At 41.3% G+C, this 15,741-nt stretch overlaps 3 protein-coding genes, 1 long non-coding RNA gene and 1 other non-coding gene across 17 annotated transcripts in view; 2 read left to right on the top strand and 3 right to left on the bottom strand.

Annotated features, from left to right (window-relative positions):
* LOC117154678 (echinoderm microtubule-associated protein-like 2) overlaps positions 1–2,839 on the bottom strand; it is a 32,015-nt gene extending 29,176 nt beyond the window's left edge. For 5 of the 6 annotated variants that reach the window (XM_076622647.1, XM_076622648.1, XM_076622645.1 and 2 more), the window contains exon 1: positions 2,247–2,839. The gene's annotated coding sequence lies outside the window, so the exon portion shown is untranslated. The remainder of the gene's footprint in view (positions 1–2,246) is intronic. The other variant, XM_076622644.1, reaches the window with a different exon arrangement.
* On the top strand, positions 392–10,997 carry LOC143303329 (uncharacterized). Its single transcript, XR_013059503.1, has 2 exons — positions 392–772; positions 7,777–10,997. It is a non-coding gene; the product is annotated as an uncharacterized LOC143303329 (long non-coding RNA).
* TRNAS-CGA (transfer RNA serine (anticodon CGA)) lies at positions 5,340–5,421 on the top strand. Its single transcript has one exon. It is a non-coding gene; the product is annotated as a tRNA-Ser (tRNA).
* Positions 5,722–7,961, bottom strand: LOC117154679 (MD-2-related lipid-recognition protein). The gene is made up of 4 exons (XM_033329872.2): positions 7,826–7,961; positions 6,574–6,699; positions 6,214–6,383; positions 5,722–5,901 (listed from the first exon to the last, which is right to left on the bottom strand). Exons 1-4 carry the CDS (start codon positions 7,926–7,928, stop codon positions 5,818–5,820), a joined length of 483 nt encoding a protein of 160 aa, XP_033185763.1. The 5' UTR covers positions 7,929–7,961; the 3' UTR covers positions 5,722–5,817.
* LOC117154855 (uncharacterized) overlaps positions 10,985–15,741 on the bottom strand; it is a 46,378-nt gene continuing 41,621 nt past the window's right edge. For 4 of the 8 annotated variants that reach the window (XM_033330202.2, XM_033330201.2, XM_076622635.1 and 1 more), the window contains 5 exons: positions 15,543–15,691; positions 15,225–15,404; positions 14,564–14,668; positions 13,765–13,965; positions 10,985–13,412 (listed from right to left, as the gene is read on the bottom strand). In XM_033330202.2, the coding sequence (XP_033186093.2) occupies positions 13,251–13,412; positions 13,765–13,965; positions 14,564–14,668; positions 15,225–15,404; positions 15,543–15,691 (797 nt within the window). In that variant the 3' untranslated portion in view covers positions 10,985–13,250. Of the gene's footprint in view, positions 13,413–13,764; positions 13,976–14,563; positions 14,669–15,224; positions 15,405–15,542; positions 15,692–15,741 lie in introns of all 8 variants that reach the window. The other 4 variants (XR_004463838.2, XM_076622637.1, XM_076622638.1 and 1 more) reach the window with 4 other exon arrangements.

Genomic DNA, 15,741 nt, shown 5'->3' on the forward strand with positions numbered 1-15,741 from the left:
CAAAGCGAACAAGATTCGAAGCGTACCGCTTTGCCATTTACGAGCACCGGTTCCGACAATGAGCCGACAACGTGCTGCCGGATTTCTCACGACATTCGGCGTTGTAATTTCTCTCTCCATTGTCCCTACCTAACTACGTCGAGTCGTGACGCGTAAAGAGCGCGACTCTTATCGGTGGTGTTTGGTAGCGCGAAAAAAGGAAAAGAGAAAGAAAAAGAGAAAAAGTGGAACGTAACGATGTCGATTAAAAAATTTCTGTATCTTCGCCTCGAGACGATATCTTGTTTATGGTCCGTCTGGAAGCGACGTGGACACGCTCAAACTTGCCGAAATCGAATCGGCACGCTTCTAACGGCGGATCCTAGCGACAGTTGGTCGAAAATCGGTGACGACAACGCGCTCTTATTTTCAGTTTACACATACCACGCTCTCGCACAGTCGTGTCCGCAGAGTCCATTAGTTACTTATCCATTAGTTAGTTGGCGACAGCGCGAATGGAAATTGTGTCGTACTCGACAGTGAATTTTGTGCTCGCGCGGCTACGAGTGGTGCGCGAGTTGATCGCAAGTGGCAAAGAGTCGTGGTGTATTTCGGTCCGAATATATGGCTGTCGCCATTTTCTTATTACATACGAGTAACCAGTAATGTTACACATAGCTGCGACGATCTATAAAACGTTAACGATAATTTCGAACCGATCAAGTATACGTCGAGTGTGCAGGCTATCTGGACGACGTTCGTTTATGCGTAATGCATAGTCGGTTAGACGCACGTACGTATACAAGTAGGCCTATGGCAGACAAAGAGTTCAAATCGTCAAATGTTTGAGAAATACGAAAGAAACTAGAAAAGAACGTAATGAAAATGCACGTATAAATCCTTAACGATCCGTGTCGAGTCGACATTATGACGCGAATGTTGACTCGGCGATCACGGAATGTCGTTTGCTGGAAAATTTGCAACCGCACGGTCCAGGGTTTTTACGCGAACGAGTACACGCTCGTATCGAAGGAATAACGTTCGATCAAAGATTATTTTCACGGCCCGGCGAGCGACGCCGATCCGAAATTACTTTTAGGGAAAAGTTGAGAGCGTGGTAGTCCCTTGGCAGCTGTGGGAATTGTACTTTCACCTTTTCAGCCTCGCTGACGAAATGAATTTCACACGGGTAAAGGACTAAAGACGGGTGTGTAAGAAAATCACGCAACACGTTATGCTTTCTGTCAACCGTATCCTATTGCGGCAAGCACTTGTCAAACAACAATCACGCGCGTCACCGTCTTTTTATGCGTATATCGATGTCGAGTTATCGTCTTTCACGTAATTACAACAGATAACGTTCCGAATCCAACAACGATGCGTATAATCGAGCAACGAAACAAATAATATCAACGTTATTACATATTCGCTTTCTTATCGTTCGGACGCGCGTTTTTCCGCAAATTATTTTGCTCGACCGAAACGAACGAATGCCATCCGAATCCGAGATTTCTTTCGCTTTCTCTTTCCTAAAGATATCATCCGCGACAAACGAAACGTATTCGATATATAGATTAATTTCATCGTTCATTTACGCGTTGTACGTTCATGCGTAAGTACAAATTCTACGCTAAACAGTTCTCGTCTAGTAGCCTTATCCGAGTCGACGAGGTAACGAATATACGAAACGACTTGTACATACGTACATTCTTGCTGCTTCGAATTTGTCTCTAAGAATACGCATTGTTACGAGATGTAAACGCTATCGATTTAATACTATCACAAGGTCAAAGCAGAGCGCACTGCCTTTCGTATATCTACACACATACACACGCGCGCACGCATATATATATATATATTGGTGTATATACAAATATATACGAATATATACCGAAAATCCAGTTGGATCGGTAATCTGACGAACGTGGTAGCCGATGCACGTGCATCGTGCATCGAACTCGATCGCGAGACGATCCAAAGAATCCAAATCTCAAATCGATAATAGTTTTGTAATAATCACAGTCGCTAATTGGACGCCGTTAAATAAAGAATATCCGTGTTTCTTTCGAACGTAACGGCGATTCGGCTGATCTACGGAGAACGCGTGACGAACACGCGGGAAAAGAAAAAGAAGAGAAAGAAGGAAAGAAAGAAAGAAATGTAGAAGGAATAACGAGACAAAAGCAAAGGAAAGAAAAGAAAAGGAAAGAAAAGAAAAGAAACGGAAAGGAAAAAAAAAGGAAAAGAAAAAAGATGCACGGCATTACCTGTGTGCGAAACGATCGTGCGGTATGCACGATCGGACGGAGTGGACCTCTTCCACGGGAAGACAGGAACGTTAGTCAGCAGCGTAAATAACGACACGATAGCCGGGGCTGAGGCTGGTGGGGTCGGACAGAGGCAGAAACAAGCTTGCGGATATTTCCTTAGGTATTTGCATACAATCCGGCTCCAGGCGAATTCACGGCGTTCAGGAATCCGTGGAAAGCCCTGCCGCCGTTGCTCTTCTCCCCTTTCCTTTCTTTTCGTTTTTCTACCACCTACTAAACGATCGACGCGTTCTTCGTTTGTCGTTTTCCGTTTTGAATTTTCTGGGCGTCGTCGATGCTTCCCGGCGATGCCGTCGCCCTTGTCCTTTACACGGATTCGCGAAACGCCGAATCCCAACGGCCGAGTGATTTCTTCGACTCGAAACCGCGATTCGTACGAAGTTCTCACGGAAACGCACCACCAAGGGACCACGGAGACGCGATAACGAAGCGATCGCGAAGCAGCGCCGGGCGAAAGGAACCGCACGCTCAACAACCCAGCCAAGCACTGTTGAGGCCAACAGGTGAGCCGTGCCAACAGTTTACGGCCAGTGACGTATCACCCGCGTGTTCTATTCAGGGCAACAGGTGTGAGCCGACGCAGTGACGTACCATTGCGACAGAAAACGATCGACCGCTTTCCAAATATACTTTGCTTTCGATTTACTTTATTTTCTTCCTTTTTTTTCTCGCCTAAATTAACGCCGCGTTTAACTCCGTTTTTCCTGATACGCCTATCGCACGCTCCACGCTACGAGTGTCTTCCTTTCGTTTCCACCTTTTTTTTTTCTTTTTCTTTTTGTCACACAAATCGGTGGACAAATTTTTGTCGAAGCAAAATTTGTTCAAAGTAATTTTATTTTATGTCAAGATCAAGTAGATCAGTTTCACGTAATATGTCTTTTTCGATTAACGCTCTCGAGTTAAATAAGAGATAATTAAGTAAATTTCGTTTTCGTTTCAATTAAATTTTAAATAATAAATGTAGCAGCCGGCGTGCGCGTTCCAATTAATTATAAATTCTTCTCCCGTAACGCTGTCCATGGCTCGTTCGAATTATTAAATTCATTGCATTCTTGTCGTGTGTTACTTCGTATTCGATCGACACCTGCAACGTTCAAACGGCAAACCCATTCTTCTTTCATCGCGTTACCATTGAAACGATGCCTCGTTGCGAACGATCGAAAGATCGGCTTTCGCTTACAACGTTCAAGAAAAATGAAATCGACAGCGACGAAATAAAGCCCTTAAGGGTATGACTTATGGTTTACGACTTAAATACGTTATAATACTTAAATACGATTATTCGTTATTTTATTCGAGAGCGAAAAATATCGGAAAGCAAGAAACGACGGAATAATTTCTGATCCGTAAAACAGAGATACCCAATTAACGAAATATACGTTTCACCACTTCCTAAAACTTGTCGAATTGTCGTCATTTCGACACTGTCCTCCATCCAATGGCCAGATACGATAACAGAGACAGGCACGTAATTAGTTATGCGTACGGATCGACCGAAATAGATCCGCGGGCGTGCGAGAAACTGAATAGGATCGAGCAGAATCGTCGAATCGAATCGTATCGTATCGAACGTGGGTTACGTACCTACTCGTTAACTTACTTACAGACACCCGAACCGCTTCCTTTCGCGTTTCCAGACTTTCTTTCGTGCGCCGGGTAAAAGTGTATCCTTTGTTGGGCTACGCGATGGATATTGTGCGTGGCCAGTTAGTTTTGCAACTCTTATTCAAATGTTCGACAGACCGTTTTGCATTCCGAAAGTACTTTGCGCGTATTCCGCGCTTATCTTCCTTTCTCCGTGCATTTATCCGTTACGAGGATCCACCGAATCCGCCCACTTCTACAACGATTTTATTCCTCTGGATTCGATTCCGCTGGATTCGAGTTCCAGCGCTTCGTCTACTATTAAAACATAGAGCGATGAAATTATAATATATTTATCGACGATCACCATCTTTGGTGTCGCTGATCCGTCCGCAAAGATGACTTCATATTTTGCGTCATTTTTAGACGCTATATAATGTTGTAAAACAAAAAAGAGAAACGATCGGTTCATAGCAGTGTCGTACGTTTGGCGAATTAAACCAAAAAAGAAAAGAATCGATACGCCTATAAATATAATAAAGTTGTTGCGACAGGTGCTACGTAATTTCCAAGCTAAAGATCCGAGTAGTCCACGTCGACGCTAAATAATTTGTGATTTTGGTTGAGAAAGTCCTAAACAACTAAATAGCACGCGTACGCGTGTGTATACACTTGAAATTTTAACTGAAATTACGCTACCGCGGAATAAACGAGGCATCTATGAGAAATAATTATCCACTTACGTCGCATGTGTCCGCTTGGTATACGTGTACGTATACGTATTGATTTTCGTTCGTTTTATCAAGAGAAAATCTCTTCTATGAATATAATAGTATCGATGTTTATCAAATCAACCACAATATCGATCGCAAAAGTATAAATTTTGATGTATTTAACAGCGTATTTGACAACGATCTATTTCACCGTACGCGTATGTGAAAAATTATTTCTGTTGCCGTAATTCGTTAAGTTTTAATTGCAATCACTGTCAACGTTGCACCACGAACGAATCTCGTTGCACGCTCTTATTCTGCGAGTCGATAACACGTCGCACATGGTAACACGAATATGGTAAGCGAAAATATTACCACAGCCGATATAAATGTCTTCTGTAAATGCATGTACGTACTAATACCGATTACCAGTGACCAAAACGATTTTGATCATTGATCTTGATAACGATCATTCCGGTTAACTCGTAATCAAAGTTATTTTTAGCCACCGTTTGATTCCGATACTGTACCTTTTTTAAATTTTCGATTACTGTTGTAAAATATCTAAAAATGGAATAGATACGAAATATACTATGCGAGACTGTTCTACTTTCTTATGTGCATTACAATTTCGAAAGAACATTCATAGGACTTTTGGCTTTATCTAATATTATTTCTTTCGATATTATAATTTGCGAATAAAGTAACGTTACGAACGAGCGTGGCGTAAGCTGCGGTGTCCGAGTGGTTAAGGAGTTGGACTCGAAATCCAATGGGTTTTTCCCGCATAGGTTCGAATCCTATCCGCAGCGGCGTTTTCTTTTTTTCCGCCATTTCTTTTACCTAGCGTAACGCATGATTATTTGTAAAAAAAGCCATTGTTGAAATTTATGTGTACGTAACAGCGTGGAACCGTTTACACGTATACGAGAACATTAATTTCGCGACGAAAGCACGTGGTCTTTCGTACTTCGTATTTTCTTCCTTTAACTTAACTCTCGTATTTCGTAGTCAATAGTTAACGAGCTATTTTAGGCGGTAGTTGTTACCGACCGATCCTAGGAATTTTAATAACGCAAGTACGTATGTAACGGGAAAGGATAAACAAACTCTTATTAATACTTGTTCGTTTATTTTATTAAGTTAGCGAACGGTAAATTTTAATCGAGATTGAACGCAATAAGACGGCGAAGCGCACGTAATTAACGTCATTTTGTTATCTTAATTTGAAACATAAAACAACATTCTTGCTCTTCTTCGTTCCAGATTTTCCATTTAAGATCGTACGTTCGCTGAAGTAAAAATAAGTTCTAATTAACACACAATCGACACGATTGTATAATTTAGTAGCAGTACTGTACGCACGATGAGGCATGTATAATACCTAAACTGAAACTACTTTCATAGATACGTTTGCGCCTTAAGTACAAGAAAATAACACGTTGTCGAAAGTAACAAATACATAGGACGATTGATAGAGAAGTCTGACGATTTTAAAAAACGTATATCTAATTAAGAATTTAGTTAAGAAATGTACTTGCAATAGAATTAATTGAAACGTAATCGATAGACAGTACGTTGCTAAAGGAGCCACGTATACTTACGACAGGATATTTCTTTAAAATTGGTACCTCCACGTGGTACGTGTTCTTTTCTCCCGCTTCGATTGGACAAGAAGTCGATAAACAGGCGTCGGGACTCATTCCCAAAAATGGAATATCCATTACCTGGCTTGCCCAAAAGATTCGACCTTGTATTTTTTCCGACGAGAAAGCTGGGAAATAGAAAACGAAGAGTCGTTCATTTTCACAAGGTATTTCGAACTAAATTCTTGAAATCCGTTGATTTACAACGTTAAATTCGGCAAAGACGGAACCATGTTACCGCCATATCGTATTTCGTTTGTCGCGTTACATTATTTTTGTCCCTAAGTCGTAAAAAAGGATAGTAGTACCGATACTTACAAGGTGTATAGTGGAACGTCATATTCCCAACAACTCCTCTTTTTAATTTACATGGTTTTCCTTCTGCACTTTCTTTACAAGGATCTATGTATACTTCGTGAATAGTGCAATTCGACCGAGTATCGGCTATAAAAAGAAAAACATAAATTCTCGACGTTGATCGACTGACAAACTTTTACTAAGTAGAATGTTAGAAATCGAGTCCAAGCTTCGAGTTCTCATCGGTGATGCTTCTGTAACGTTTATAAATAAATTTTGCTGATTATCGCATCTCTTCCTGCTACGAACGCGATATAGCGACAAGCTTGTTATATATATGCACATATATATTCATATTTGCGATACGGTTGTTTATAAAACTGTGACGAAATAGTCAAACGCGATACGCCGTTGAATCAGCTTTGTACATTTATCTCGATGTACTATGTACCACTTATAAATCTAACATCTTCTATTCGGTGGATAGAGGGCAAAATGCGGCACGTAGAAATTGGAAAGAAGCATTATAAAACTACAAATGATAATTTTGTAAATTCTCATTGTCATTTGTAAATATGTAGAATGCCGAAAGGAGTAAACGCGCGTGTACTCGCGTTTTCACGACCTTTGAGTAAATACAAGAATTTAGTGATTTTTATGCGATACGCATGATACTACGTAAATGATTATTTGCGATTACGATTTCAAACGAATATATCGCATACAAGGGATTATGTAAACGGGCAAAATAAATAGTACTAAATAGTGATAAAGGCAAAAGCCGTGTCGTGTTCTCCTTTTTTACCGGGAAACCTTTTTTTCTTTTTTTTTTTTTCGAACATTTTACGATTATCGACTTCACAGCATTATTTATACTACTTGGTTATACCTTTAGTTTCTTATAAAACTTAATATCGATTTGTTATTTTTAAAACGCAAACTTTTCTCAACCGCGTATACCATATTGCGATAGCCGCGCTAAAATAAGAAAGTCAAGAAAGACGGATCATCGTGTTTTTTCCGCGTGTGGTCTTCGGCCTGCTCTCGCGCAATAATTTACAGTTAATTAACAAATGACGATTTTGCCGCACGAGGATTTTTCCAATTTCAGATCGAACGGTTTAAAATTCGCTCGTTAGACTCGCTACACCGTTTCGCGTTTTAAAAACTTGTAGTTTTTCGAATCGAATAAATTGAAATTTCGAAAATTTCGCCATTTCGTAGGAAACGCGATTCGAATGCCGATCTGTAGAATCGAACGAGCCATACTCACGATCAGGATAAGGACATTGCCGCCACGGCACGAGTTCCGCATAGACCATGGACAAGGCCACGAACAAGAAGAGGGAAACGAGTAGCGCACTGTTTCGGTTCATCCTCGATGGACGGTCGTTGCGATGTGAAGCGAACGAAAGACAACGATTCCGCTCTATCAACAGAACGTGTACGACTGTCGAGGGGAGTAGGGAAGGTTCAAGAGTGGGGCCATAGGTCAATTGAAATTGTATCTCAAGTAGCTTACACACGGTGAGACTCGTCTCGCTGCGTCTAGCGAGAAACCATTGTACGTACGTATCCCTGATACAAATGCGATCGTGCGCAACGAAGAAACAGCGTACCCTTTGATCAGGCGAGTAAGCGAGAAAAAAGTATCGGCTCGTAAATTTCTATACGGCGACTATTGTTCCAGGCGAAGGATCAACTACGTTGACTAGATTTCTGATTGAAATGGTAAGAGTCGAAGCTAGTACATACGTAAACGATGGTTAAGTGGACGAGGCAATATCGGGATGGTCGAGTAGGCAACACGATACCCGAGACCATTTGGCGTGAGATCTGATCTAGGATCGTGCGAGGCGAGGCGAGTCTCACGGTGTGTAAAATGCTTTAGCAACGAGAAAGTAGCAAGTACACGCTTGTTTCGTCTGCTGTCCAAGCAACCGCGCGTTGTTATCACGCTATACCGTTGTTCCGTTGATTCAGCGACTATCGTCAAACCCAGTTCTCATAATCGATCTTTTCCTAATTGGCAACCGCTTCGTATATAAGAGCAAACTGTCGTTAAGGGCATTTCTATATCGATATCGAAGAGAAGAAAATCAAAGGTATTTCCTTTCCACGAAGATTACAATTACGTGGATCCCTTTCCAACGTCCACTCCATTATGCAGCGAATCGCGCCACTTTTTACATGCTTCGAACATCAGGGATTAGCCGCGAAAGTACCATTCTCCACGAGTATAAGTACGCGCCGTATCCTACACGATACAAGACACGTTTGAACCATCAGAGCCGGAAATAAGAGTTCGACGATCGTTCGAGTGGCGTCGCTATGCGGATCGAGCATAAAGGCCGGCAAAGGGCTGCCGCGGACCGAGGCCAACCTCGGATGACCAATCAAACACGAGACCTCTGGAAAAATAATTGGACGCAATTGTTAAATTGTGCATTTCCTGATAAAAGTGGCCCGGCCATGCCGGAATTCGGTCTCGCCGCCGATTCTGCCGAAATCTCAAATACGAGATCCGTCTTACCCTCTCAACGTCCATTTACTTTTCTCATTTAGGTGTGGCCGCGACCTGCCGTTACGATTCCGACCATTCGAACGGTCAATTTTTCCACCAATCTTTCTGCACTCTCGTACGCGATTCAACGAAGAAAATCCAAAAGCGAAACATATTTAACGTAGTTAAAGTTTGCCTTCCAATCCGTTACATTACAGACATCGTCACTAGCAAATTCTTCGAAAGGTAGAATAATTCACGTTTAGTAATCGTAATTAGTAATTTCTTTGTCTTTCTTTCTTTCCCGTGGCGGTCCATAAGCATACGCCTAAACGTATACTTTGTGGTCTAGCTAGTGTCTAGTTAGGGTGTCAGGCAAGCAAGAAAAACGCCAGATTCGTAAAAGATCAAACTAAAAATGTAATCGGTACGATCTGAAGCGTGTATTTTACGTAAGATGACGTAAAGTCGGTAAAACTATCCAACTCGTGCCATTAACGTGTGGAAAGTTCTACGGGAGAACTGGGATGAAGCTTCGCGTTGTTACTTACCTCGAACAGAGTTTCACCTAATTTTTGAATTCTAATTCCCTTGGGCCGAAAATATGACGCAACCTTGTAACAGTTTATACAGAATCAGGCCACCGTTTCTCAAAGTGCGATCCATGCCCTATTGGCGTTTTGTAACTTTGCTTTTGTAACGTCGAACCTATCCAAACGTGATAGAACGTAATTATATCGTTATCGTTAGCGAAACCGGTTACAAAGAAAATAAAAAGGAAATTGAAATTGTGGAAATAATATTTTACGTTGATAAAAGAAAATTCATTTTTACGTTGCCTCTGACGCGTATAGCGGTAGTAGCGGTAGAAGTGGTAAGAAAGAATCGTTAAGACATCTTAGATAGATAGATATTAAATAAATAGCATATTATCGGTAAAATCGCAAACATCGATTCGTCGTGTCTCTTCCTTTTCCTTTCAAACGGTCTAAAGTAATCGATCCCTATCATTTTTCACCGGTATTCCGTACATCTTTCACATCGTGTATTGATTTAACATTTTGCCCAACGAGAAAAGATGTTCGCGGCCGAAACTGAACAACGACGTTGAAACGTCGCAGAAGCAACGACTCGAACGACGAAGCAACGAAGCGTTTACCGCAGTTGGAACGAGCAATTGGAAGAAGATAGGATCGATGGCGTAAAATGTAAATGGACGAGATCAACGAAATAATTATTATTCGCAGTGTCGATTAGAGCTAGTCCGATGGCTGGGGCCGTAATAGTGGATCACTTGGTCCATGCGCCGCACACCGTGCGTTATAACAGCTAATATGCAATTATTCAATTGAAAGAACCGGTTGATTCACAAGGTACTAGTCGGCGGATAGTTTAGAATTTAGAATAGAAGATGTTTTCGTGGACAGCGCGCTTTGGCTCTTACTTTTCGAATGAAACAGAAACAGAGACGGAGATGCGTACGAATCACGAGCAAGATTCGTCGCGAACAACTCGCAGTTTACGAATAGCAGCTAAACAAATAGCAGCTAAACAAATAGCAGCCGGCAAAATACAAATTTTTCAGCAGAAAAGCAAATATTTCAAATTTATAAGCTGATCGAATATGTTTAGGAAAGGGTTGGAAAAATACGACGTTTTACAGTTAAATTCGATTTCATTCGGTCACAAAATTTTGTTCGGTAACAATTTCGGTAACGATCGCTTGTAATTTGAATCATTTCCAGAGAAAACGTTGGCAATTTTTCTAGCTTTCCATCATTTTCGCACAAAGATACTTACAATCTCCTCGATTCGCATTGGAAACGCTTAAATCAAGCACGTATATGCTTTGAAATATTGGAATGCTGCATATTTCGTTCAGATCCGTTCGTCGAACTAGCGTGTGTAAATAATTTATTAAATAAACGATTTATTGAACCATCGTATGGCTCTCTTCACTTGTTTATTACATACAAGATTTAACAAAATAATAATAAACTTATAATAATACAAATATTAATCGTGTCGTTAACGAAACGTTCTCACAAACGATTAACTGTACAGAATTCGGCGTAAACGCGTCGACGTTCGTCAGAAACTGTAAAAGTTTCGTCGGGCAGTGTCGAATAGCACCAACTAGAAAATCAATTCAATGACATAAAGATATATTACTAGACGTAGAAATAACTGTTAGAAAGGTGCAACATGTAACGATGCTTAGTAACAAATACTTATCGAACCTATGAATATTAATCGATTAATGAAATCAATGTGAAATTTACTGTTAACGCTAATTGTAAGTCACATGTCACGTGAATTCGATATCGATTGTTGATATCGATCGAGAACCGAAGCGGCGTGTCGTCTTTTTACATAATCCGCGTCATTCGCAGTGAGATTGTCCTTGTTGGAGCAATCGTCATTACAGAGGAGCAGGTATCGATTCTTTGGTATCACCGTAATGCGCGCGCGCGTGCGCTCCTGTGTGTGTGCGTGGTCGTTTGACCGTAATCGAAACTGCTTGTTTTTCCAGCTTTTTCGCACGACGACAAATTCATTTATTCGAACGATCGATTCTTTCGAGAAGCAAACTTTTATCGAAACCGCCGATGCTTTCCAACGCGATTTTATTTTATTTACCTCCAGTTGCAAATTACTGTCCGATTATTTCATCGTTTAAAACTTTACCGAGAAACTGTAGGAAAACCTGTGGTTCGATCGTTGAAAGCAAATAGGAAATCGCAAATAAATAGCCGAAGAGATCGCAACTGGAAATTCGTCGCGTAGACGCAACGATGTCGCGTAGAAACGCAGAAACGTAGAAAAATTTGACAAATTACATCGATCGCAAGAATCTCTTAGAGACGCAACACATAGAAAAATTGAAATCATTTACGACCATGCGATCGAAAACGTTGGATGCAACGAGTTTTAAAAAGCCGAGATATTTAGCTGGAAAGCTGAAATAATAGTTGTCGAATGGTTACGAGTCAAAACATTATCACACTTGGGAAGAAAATTTCACTCGCTTCCTCGAACGACAATCTCCACCAACACACCACACACCACTTCATCGGCGACGTTCTCCCGTCTCTTTGGCAAATCTATTTTTGCTTCTCGTTCTCAATGCGTGTTCACGTTAACTGCTCGAGCTTGTTCTCAATCGGGAGGATCGAGTCGAACCGTTCCACCGACCCGGACCGATCGATCGCAGCAAGAAAACAAATCCAGCGCACGCACGGTCCGCCTAAGAAAACATGTTTTATCCATACCATCCTAGGTGATCGATTAACCGTAATTGTACGGTGCAGTGTACAAAATAAAAAGTTACGCTAATGTTATTACAATTGAACGTTCGTTTAATCGACTGTCAACGGTAAAAAATTGTTCTTACCGTTAATTAAACGATTACCTCTTTTCTGTATAGAGATAGACGATGCTTCTCCTACAACGCTTCTTCGTATTTGTAACTGCTCTTTCCTGTATTTGTCGCGTATATCACGGATACGTGAGATATCCGACAACGATTCAGCCAATTATACATGACAATACATAAGTATTATACGCGTATCGATGTGCTCGCTTTACTAATAATTTATAATAAATTACGGAAGCAAAATTAGAAGCAAAGCAAGTTGACGAATAACGGAATCTTAACTGGAACAACTTAAATCGTCGATACGTTTCTGACGCGCGTTCTATCCAGCACGTATTAAACGCGATACATTGCAGATTATACTTATTACGTATTAATACTACAGTCGAGAACAATACGCGTTATCTGTAATATACGAATCAAAGTTCGCATACGTTTAGTACTATACGCCTATACGACTCGTAATTAATACACGCAATGAACATTTAATTTATTTCGTCGTTAGACTTGCATGGTTTTCAAACGTTAATTTACTTTTCGAGCGAATAGTCGTCCGCTTTAACGTTTCATTGTTTCATCGTTTCATCGTTCCATCGGGGAAATCGGCTCGTCTTTCGAGTGAAATCGGAAACGTCGCGCTTCGCCATTCAAAACCGATCGTTGAAAGCGTTCGAACGGATAACGATGAAACCTGAAAACTCGAAGAAACACGATCGTATTAAAAAACGAAAGGATAAAAATTCTCCTTCGGCGGCTTCCGGATGTACCTGCTCGGAGTTGGCTGCGTTGGCTTGCAGAGAACAACGCGTTCCGTGGCACTCACACAACGTAAATTGGATCCTTACACACCGATATCCTCGCTTCTTGCAGAATCCTCAGCCTTGGTCCCAAGGGAACACCCATTTTTTGCAACCTCTCTTCGCTTAGGTAGGGAAGCTCTACCATACCGACTTTTTCTTTCTCAAACGCATTTGCATATTTCTGGGACACGTTCAATTTGGTTAATCGAAAGAAAACGAAAAATGATATTTTAGTCGTGTCTGATAACGCGGTAAAAAAAGAATCGCAGGTACGAGGCGTCTGCGCCGCTTTTCGCACCGTTGCGTCCATTTCAACGAATAAAAGTATCGGTACACGTAGCGAACCATTCAAATGGAAATATCTGTCGCGCAAATTTCTTCGACGCTATGTCGATCGTCGACGTTAATCGGGATTAGGGAAAGAGAGTATCTTTTGAAAATTTGCTCTGCGATTCATTGCGATAATTCGATCGATCGGATTAGAAACATTGATACGACTAGAAACGAAAGCAGCGGTAATTCGAATTACCTACCTCATACCCAAGTTCCCTGAGGAATAGTCTGATGAGCGGTGGTTCTGTGCCGAAGAACTTGGTGAGCTTTTTCACCCTCGAAGGATTGGAAAGAGCCGGCAGCTCGGAATCCTTGATCAGCGGTTGAGACTGCGACCTCACCATTGCCATGCTCGTTTGAGTCCTGAGTGCAGCAATCTCGCCCCTTATGTTCTCCATTTCCTGCGAATACCTGGTAGTGGTGAGTTTCGAAAATTCTCACTCGCTTCACCGCCTATACCGCTCCTTCCTATTTCCCACGTTCCCTCCTATGCCCGATTGCACTCGATTTTGTTACAACAAGTCGTTAGATAACAGTTTCAGACAAATTCATTTCGATTCAACTATACCGTGTATGAGAAACCGTGTTTTCACTACTTAGCTACGTATGCATATACGTAGCTAAAGAATTTCTAAAGAAACTGACCATGTAAACAGCGCCTTTGAATCGTCCTCGTCTTTATTTCATTACCGATCATTCGATTTCATTTTTATTTCGTTTTTGTTGATTCGATGCGAAAGCCTTTCCAATTGCAAACTCGACACGCATCGATAAAAGAACTTTCCGTACGAAACGAGTTTCCTTTATTGTCGAGCATGTTGCTTTTTAAACTCCAAGTATTTAAAAAGTTGCCAATGCTCGCATATGCTTATACGTACGATATATGTACGATGAGAAATAAACTGCATACAGCGCTACGTAAAAATAACTGAAAATCTCGTCTTTCTAAGGATCTCTTCTAAGCTAAGCGTTTTTAAATCGTTAACCAGATTCTCTCACCTGTATCATCAAATGTTGCGTCCTCATCTCCGAACTCAAGTGTGCCACCGATCTGGCAAGCGTCACTACGTGAGATTCTAGTCGTTGGAAGCGTTTGTTAATGCTCTGCAAACGCAAGGACAATGCTTAATCGGCCGCGTATCCGTGAAAATAGATCATCCAGCTTTAATTTGTGTTGCGAACGAGAACTTTATCTATTTATTCTTCGATACAATTGTATCAAAAAAATTTCATCTCTCCATATCGAAATCGACCGTTTAATTTCACACAATTCGTACGACGCATTTTCATTTTTCATATAATGAAAATTACGATAGTAAGTGTGATAAAACACCGACCGCCAAGTAACGGATTGCGACATGTGTGGCGTGACGCTCCTTTCCGTAAACGATATCATTCTACCTTGATTCGTTTAAACGAAACCTTATGCACACGTCTTGCAGATACACCAAGTACGGCGATAAAGTTTCGCGATTAAGTAACAGTAAAGACCACTATAAAGAGGGTTCGCGCGAAAATCAAAATGCCGTTTTAGAAAGTAAAATTAGCTAACGGAATCTATGGTAAACGGTAATGAACGGCCGATGAAGATTCGCGAAAGATGGATGGAAATGATACTAAGATGGTGAAACGGACGCGACGCGTCTTTAATCGAACCGACCTTTATGTCTTTGGCTTTCTTCATTCTGTCGTCGATCGCGTGGGATCTACGTTTATCATGGTGCCTTGTAACAGGTCTCGATGAAACGGACGACGTCGGCAACGATGAGACGGAACCGTAACTGGCCAGACCTCTGGCCTTCCGTCTTTTTTTCACACTTCCGCCGAGCAATTTCAGTACCTGCGATCGTTAGCAATCCTATTTTACTACAGCTGTTCGTATCACCATGTTACAGGTGCAAGTTACAAGTACGATTTAACGTTTGTACATCGGTTAATTTGTGGCAACTACACCAACGTAAGTTGCTACTTGTCTCACCTCGCTGTACATATTTTCCAGACCTTCCAACTGCTTCCTAATCGTTCTTGCGTCGTTTGTACTTAAATCGGAATCGCTTCTATCCAGCATCGAGTCTAAATCGAGTCCAGTGGTGGTCGAAGTCAAGTCAGCTGCTTCTACACCGAAAACTAAATAAACGATAGTCGTATAGAGTCGTTAAGGAGGAAAGTAACGATGG

Source organism: Bombus vancouverensis, chromosome 11, assembly GCF_051014615.1.
Source record: "Bombus vancouverensis nearcticus chromosome 11, iyBomVanc1_principal, whole genome shotgun sequence".
Taxonomy (NCBI): domain Eukaryota; kingdom Metazoa; phylum Arthropoda; class Insecta; order Hymenoptera; family Apidae; genus Bombus; species Bombus vancouverensis.

Excerpts from the sequence above, each read along its gene's own strand:
- LOC117154679 (XM_033329872.2), bottom strand. The coding sequence starts at position 7,928 with ATGAACCGAAACAGTGCGCTACTCGTTTCCCTCTTCTTGTTCGTGGCC. Across the intron at positions 6,700-7,825 it reads GCAATGTCCTTATCCTGATC|CCGATACTCGGTCGAATTGC; the intron begins GTGAGTATGGCT and ends TTCTTTTTATAG. Across the intron at positions 5,902-6,213 it reads TTTTAAAGAAATATCCTGTC|CGAACGTACGATCTTAAATG; the intron begins GTAAGTATACGT and ends TTTTTACTTCAG.